The sequence below is a fragment of the Musa acuminata genome, chromosome BXJ1-7 (assembly GCF_036884655.1).
Source record: "Musa acuminata AAA Group cultivar baxijiao chromosome BXJ1-7, Cavendish_Baxijiao_AAA, whole genome shotgun sequence".
Lineage (NCBI taxonomy): Eukaryota > Viridiplantae > Streptophyta > Magnoliopsida > Zingiberales > Musaceae > Musa > Musa acuminata.
The window spans coordinates 34,947,476-34,955,424 of NC_088333.1; the positions used below are offsets into that span (position 1 = coordinate 34,947,476).

At 36.6% G+C, this 7,949-nt stretch overlaps 1 protein-coding gene across 1 annotated transcript; it reads right to left on the bottom strand.

Annotated features, from left to right (window-relative positions):
* Positions 1-4,088: 4,088 nt before the first annotated feature.
* Positions 4,089-5,594, bottom strand: LOC135679099 (mediator of RNA polymerase II transcription subunit 4-like). The gene has a single exon (XM_065192515.1). It carries the CDS (start codon positions 5,532-5,534, stop codon positions 4,269-4,271), a length of 1,266 nt encoding a protein of 421 aa, XP_065048587.1. The 5' UTR covers positions 5,535-5,594; the 3' UTR covers positions 4,089-4,268.
* Positions 5,595-7,949: the final 2,355 nt, after the last annotated feature.

Consider the following 7,949-nt stretch of genomic DNA (forward strand, 5'->3'; position numbering starts at 1 on the left):
GATATAGCCAAAGGATAGTAATGCCATGGCAAATTTTCTTAAGCCTTGAAAATTTTATGCCCATAATCATGCTTATTATAAATATATCAAATATTAAGTTATTAAAATAACCACAGTAGTCACTTTTAAATACTAAAATCATGTAAATTATTTTTTATTTTAAATTTATTTCCAAGACTTAAAAGAGTATGAACAAGCGATCATTTCTGTACCAAAAATAAAATTAGTGTAACGACCATAATCATCATATTTCTTCCCTTCTAAACTATCATAAACAAATCAATATGATTCCCTTCTAAACTGTCATAAACAAATCAATATGATATTTTAGATACGTTAGATTAATGAATGAGCGATGCAACATACATATTTTTGGTATGTATGTACATATATATATATATATATATATATGTATGTAAATATGTATTTGTATGTATATACATATATACATACATATACACATACATACATATATATATATACATATATATACATATATACATATATATATACATACATACATACATACATATATTTATATATATATATATATATATATATATATATATATATATATATATATATATATATATATATATATATATAGAAAGGAAAATCTTAACCATGAGAATTGAAGCGTTAAAAAGGGCACAATAGCAACAGATATTAAAAAATATATTAATAAGAGAATTAACGTGAACAAATGAAGGACACTACAAAATGGTGCATTCTAACTGTTGAGTATAGCAATGAGTCTGATCCATACAAAACACAGACTACAACAAAATCAGCAATCCTGGGAATTTAAGTTTCGAATCAACCATTGATTCGAGCTGTTTGTTTTATCTAATTTGTTCTCCCTGCAAGTGCCATAAAAAGCAGAGAGCAAGAAAAATAAAATTTTCAGCATTTCATTTGCAGTTTGACCTCAAGATAGAGAGCAGTATACTTTCGTACGAGTAATAGCAAATCTCCTTCAAATTCCAAGGTCTGATTTTTCCACAAGAGTGCTCATAGCTTCAACAGAAAAATAATATGACAAAAAATGTCCAACTACGTAACTTGCTGCAGTCATCAATGAGCTCAAAATATGATTTATGGCAGATGAAGTGAAATCAATAAAATTGATTATATATAACATCTTCTAATAAAATAAAAATGATAACCAACCATATTTACGGCAAAAACATATTTACCATACAGTTTATATGAATTCTGAGCATCCTAGTTTTTTCTTGTCAAATCAAAAATATTACAGTGTCCATGCAAATCTTTTTGTCACCTAACATATTATGACCATATCATATGTTTTTGGAAAAAATACCACCAAGAGGCAACCGAATGGAGCATTATTTTGATCACTTATGACAGTAGATAAGCTCCAAAGATAAGCAACAGAAAAGAAATATCGAACACAATGTTAACAATAATACTCTCCCCATGAATGGTAACAATGCTCTCCTGTAAGTGATTTCATCACATTGGGTTGGTCCAAGTACCAACGACTTGAAAAGGAAACCTTATATGGCTATATGTTCCTACCCATTTAACTTTCAGAATGGTCAGCAGGTTTCAAGAATTAAAAGTTGTGGCTTAAATCCATTTCATATTGTTGAATAACATGTAAACCATAGATGGGTGGAAACAAATATAAAAAATGCATGTTGCAGATTGCATGAGTCCAAACAAGAGTATGTAAAATCAAATTCCATTTTGACATTATCATGAACATAAAGACTATGATCCAGTGGCAAATCATATAAATAATCCATATAATATTTTATCAAGCATATGAAAGTTAAAACAGATCCCAGTTGAATCTTGAGAGAAGGTCAGGTATGGGGTAAGGTAGAGTTCAGATATGAGCAAAGAAACTACCATCATGCTGACCTAACTCCACTCCCAAGGAAAGAACATCTTTGATCCCTTTACACTTTTACAAGAGTCAGGACCTTGACAGGGTCTATTCTCATCTTTTATCACCACCGACATGCAAGAACCTACCCTTAAGGATCTTTATAGTTTAACTATTAAATGTTACACCAAACATGAAAGAAGGTAAACTCCAAATAGCTTAAAAGCCTCAAGTTCAAAAAGCCTTCAATAAATCCTAATGATGACTACCAGTAGATACAGCATAACAAAACACAACCTAAAACCACTTATATGAAAACAGAATAATATGCATTTCCTCAGATAATTGTATAAACTAGAAGACCAATTGCCACAATAGACCTCTATCAATGCATGGTAGTAGACACCTACAACTCATGCCAATAAGGCCCTAGCATGTAAAATATAAACTGGTACACTAGCACCAACACTTTATGCCCTCCTTTAGTTCAGTCACCAGTATAAGATCTTGCATCGTTGCTGGTAACATTGCAGCCCATCATTTAACGTTCATTTAGTGGGAACATAGTTTCCAATCAGATGCGGTGCAAAATACTCTTTTAGTACATTTCAGTAAACAAGTGAAAGAACATTTGCACAAGAATCTACCCGCTACCCTCTTTTACTACATTTCAGTAAACAAGTGAAAGAACATTTGCACAAGAATCTACCCCCTGGTAGCGCTCGAAAATTAGATGCATTATAATTTTTGCAAAGCACAATATTAATGAAAAATCAAGAGATTCATTAATATCAACATGAACTCTGATTCACATATGTCAACCGTTCTTGAAAAGCACAATAACAAATCATAAGTTGCTTATGCTGGTAAAATTTCCTCCGTAACCAATAAAAATACACACAAAGCTAGAATTGGGCTCAATCTAACTGTTATAAATGAATCTACCCTGAATGCTGCAGCGGTCAGTACTGATACAAAAGTAGGTGCATCATAAATGGCATGAAAAATCAAGAGATTCACTAATATCAAAATGGAATCTGATTCACATATGTCAACCATTCTTGCAAAACACAATAACAATCAGAAGTTGCTTTTACTAATAAAATTTCCCCTGTAATCAATAATGATAAAATCAAAGCTAGAATAGGGCTCAGTCTGATTGTTACTTGGAAACTATTAGTGTTAGTAAATAAATTTTCATTTGTAATCTATTCCAAGCTGGGTGAAAATGTACAATTTCACATATTACTTCTTAACATTAATTAATATCTCTCTTGCGGTATAAAGAAGCATCTTTAATTAATGAAATGCTGATGTCTTTTTTGCTTGTGTTCAAATTGCCTTCAACTAAAGAAGTCTAATAATACATTTTGTCCATCTTTGTAGTGTATCCAAGGATATTTTAGATGTCTTGCACCCTGTCTCAGCTACAAAGAATTTAGAATCTGAGAGATGAAGGATTCCTCTTTTGTCATGAACGAAATTTTCTGAGGGTCACAACATAGACACTAGATAAAAGCATACCCTATGCATTATACTAGCCATCAGGAAGATCAAAATACTATTGAGCATTACTATTGATTAGATGCTTTGACCACTAGAATGGATCATCAATTGCATGAACCATACCAGTTCCAGTTCAAATTCAGTGAAATCTCTTACTCTTAATTGTGCATTAGTTCCTACTGGGTGCAAGTCTTCCAAAATTGACGATATTTGCAAATTTGTAAGAAAAGATCATTTCTATGACTAGATGAAAGCCGATAAAAAGAGACAAGTTTGAAACCATGACAGCATGAGTTCAAAATATTAACAGAATCAGATTCTGAAAGTTCCCAACTCTTTGTTCATGTACCGGAGGAATTAGTGGAAAGTTCTGTACCAATTGCTAAAAGGTTTTGCCAACTTCCCTCTAGATGTATTTTTTGTCTAAAAGAATATTGAGCCCAACTATACAATATATTAGAAAAACAACTTTTGATGGCTTCATCTTATTAAGTTGGTGTCATAATTAACTCCCAGCCCTTGTTAATATAAAAGCCTGGCTTCACCCTTGGCACAACCTACCAATGTTCCTCCCAAAAAATTATCAGAAGCAAGGATATAACAAAACGTAGCTATCGTACCCAAAATTTTCTTGTCCAAGTTTTGTATACCAGAGCAAAAAAGATTTTGCAGCATTGACAATCCTTCAAATTAAAAGATGAACATTACTTGATAAAGTTACCAATAATGAAAAAAAGGTTCTTCAATACCGAAGAAGGAATTTGGCACATTAAGTAAGTTACTACAGATTTAAGCCCAAAAAACATGTTAAAGAAAAATACAAAAAGCATGAAATTCCAGAGGCAGATGGCAGCTGAAATCCCTAACCCATGAGAACAAGCAAAACATGAAGTTTTACCACAAATTTTCAGTCCTCATCTTCCTCTGAGCTTCCCACTTCACTGCTATAGTCACTACTATAATCATCCTGATCCGGATTGATATCAAGCTGCACATACTTGACCTGTATTGCCTCTGGTGCCTTTGGCTGCCCCACCAGCACTCCAGGAACACCCGGCATCTGTTGTTCATCCCCTTTATTACCAACCATAACTCCATCCAATGGCAATGTAACTGGATCCCCAGGCTTCCATCCAGGAGGAACAGGTGGGAGTTCACTTGGTAACTCCACCGGCATTCCCTTCCTCCATCCGGGTGGCACTGCAATAGGCAGCAAAGGTGGCAGCATTGCCACGGGCACATCCTCCCTTGGTGGAGTTGGCTGCAATAGGATCTCCGTGACAGCATCAGCTGCCGCCCTCTCCTTCGCCTCCGGTGCTGCCTTCTTCGGCAGCCCGACATCAAGGTCAGCAAAGTGATACAGCTGTGATGCCCGCATCTCATTATCCTGCGGTGCTGGTGGCAGGGCCCCACGGAGCGGGGCGAGCCCTGCCCCATGTTCCGGCGGGGCGAAGGTAGTATAGCTAATCCGGTGGGCGTAGGACAAGATCTCCTCCAAATCCAATGAAGAGTGGAGAGACATGGAGTAATTGGATTCGTCATCTTGTTCAATTCTGGGGCGCTTGGGATCACGGCGGTAGTTGGAGTAGTCGTCGATGAGGTGGTCGAGGACCTGCTCGGCTTCTCGGATCTTCTTGGTGAAGGAGAGGAGAGCGGAGTCTTTAGCGCGGATCTCGCGGGCGACCTTGACTCGGGCGTCCTGGAGATCGAGGATCTCCTGGAGCTCGGCGACGGCCTCGAAGAGCTGGGTCTGCAGAGTGGTAAAGAGCGAGATGAGATCCTTGGTGGAGGCAGGGACGGGAGTAGCGGTGGCGGTGGCGGTGGCGGCGGCGGCGGAAGAGTTGAGCTCTTTGGAGAAGTTGGGGGGGTTGCCACGGTAGGAGGCGAGCCAGATGGAGCGGTGGGGGGAGAGGTCGAAGAGCTTGGAGGCGAGGGCAGCCATCTGGGGGAGGATGGCCTGGGCACGGGGGAGCGGGGGGAGAAGGGAGAGTAGGGCGGAGGAGGTGGCGGCGGTGTACTGACCGGCAGCCGAGGAGGAGGATGGCGGGGAAGGTTTAGGGTTAGGGTTAGGAGTAGGGTTTGGGATGGGGTTGGGGGGGAGGGAGGGGGATGTGGCGGTGATGCCGAGTCTGGCCGGAGATGGTGGGATCGGGCTCGCGTGGCTCTGCATCATCTTGCTTCCCCCACCGCTTTCTTGATCGGCGAGGAGACCGGGACGACCGTATAAAGCAGAGCGATCTCCACCTGAGTCGATTGAACCGGGTTCAGTACGATTAATTAACACGTCCGTAAGGCTAATGTCACCAATGTCTCGATCAAACCCGGTTCGGGATTCGCTCAAGATTCTACCACCTTCTGCAACATAGGCGTGCCGTGACATCTATTGGATCATTCTAATGTTGCTTGCTTTTTAAATTCATGGAAGAAAGGGACGACACTAATCACTTAAATGTTGGATGGATGTTTTCATAATTCTAGGAGTTTATTATTTATAATATTTTATTATTTATAATTCCTCTAATTTTGATTTTTTCTTTTTCTCTTCCTCGCGTCCCTGCGATCGCTACCTCCACACCATGCTGCTACAACGCTTGCAGCACTCTCTACCGCCGCTCCTCGGTAGTCCATTACATTATTATATATGATCTAATATTATATATATTATTAATATAATACTATGTGTTATATATAATAGTCCATTACATTATTATATATGATATAATATTATATATATTATTAGTATTATATATAATATCAAAATCACTGTTAGATTTTAAAATGTTAAACATTAGATTGATCCGTTGAATCCGTCAGCATGAGTCGAACCAAGACTTGAATCGTTGAAGGACTAAAGAAAATAATTCCAATGATCGGTAGGGTGTTTCTAAAACAAATCAAAGGAATTTACTATGAACCTCTAAATCCACTCGGCTTTCTATTTGTGTTCATTTGACCATTCGTTCGATACTCAGTCTGAATAGAAAACATATTCCAAAGAAATCTTCGGAAAGAAATATTTACTATAAGAGAGGCACCCATCGGACGAAGAGTCCCGATTCAATCATCACAAGGGCCTGATAGAGTATGAATTCTACGAAGTTTGTGAATAATAATCGGATCATTAAAGCAAATCCAAGCTTTGAGTTCTCCGATGATTATCTCTATAAGTTTAACGATCATAAAAGTCCATCATTTTGTTTATGCTAATGAAGGTTGGCCACTTGCTACAGGCAAATTATCCGACCATCATTCAAGCCAAATATTGATATTGATAGAAAAATCATTACTAATTAATTTAAGAAAACTACTATTAAAATCTTTACGAATGAGTCCGCACTAAGAGGAAAGGGGGTGAATTAGTGCGGCGGATAAAAGTATTGGTTTAAAAAACTTCATATGATAAAAATCGATTTCGACGAAAATTGTTTCGGAGAGATGTTAACTTGAAGGCATTTTCATAAGGTAGTGAAAGCAATAGGTAAGTTAATTAGTTTATAGTAAAAGGAAATTGCTCAAATATAAATGCAAACCGTTTTATAGTGGTTCGGTGATCGTGACCTATATCCACTCTACATATTCCTCTTTCGTCGAGACTACTCCTTTTGTAACCTCTTCTCCTTTTTACTAGATTAGGAGACAACCTTTACACCAAGGACGATTGATGATTATTGGGGAGAGGGTTTAGGGAGAGAGTTGAGGAGAAAACTGTTACTCAGCCCCTAGAGGTCATGTCTTTTTATAGGCGAGAGCAGAGGGTCTACGATAAAATCTTAGATTTCCTCCCATCTAAGGTTATCTCCTAAGGAATCGTTCCGTAAGTGTACTTCTATTCTATTAATAAAAATATTTCAACGGAACCCAATTAGTTATATTATACATCTTATCCAATTATAAAAAGACCACAAAATCTAACATTCTCCCATTTGGCTCATTAATTGATAAGATATAAAAAAGAGATATTCAAAATCAAAATAAATAAAATAAAATTTATTTAAAAAATAATTTTACCTAATTGGATTCCAAAGAATTTTTGAAAAATATTTTATACATGGCCATATTTTAAAATAATCTAATAAGTCCAATAAACATAATAATACTATATTAAGTCCAACTATCAATGTGAGTTATAGCGGTTGTATTTCATCAATGTCATACTCCCTTCTATATACCACAACATTGTTAGTCTTTCCTAATATAGTCCATAATGACCCATATAATTTGTCTTATCAAGACAATCCTATTATTACATTCAACCATAATATACATAAACATAAATATAAACAGGATAGCAGAAACAAATAACTTTAATTAAGCAAGAAGAATGTCAATAATAGCATCCACATAAACATGCATCATAATATCCTTTATGACTTGTTCATAAGCCACATTCTAAGAACATGTTCTTTGAATATTTTATACTGTAAGGCTTTTGTCAATGGATCAGCAATCATCATAGTGGTGCTCAAGTTCTCAATTGACACTTGTTGTTTTTGGACTCTTTCTCTAACCATCAAATACTTTATCTCAATGTACTTGGAACCACTAGAGTATTTGTCATTCTTAGAGAAGAAAACTTTTACAGTATTAT

Excerpts from the sequence above, each read along its gene's own strand:
- LOC135679099 (XM_065192515.1), bottom strand. The coding sequence starts at position 5,534 with ATGATGCAGAGCCACGCGAGCCCGATCCCACCATCTCCGGCCAGACTC.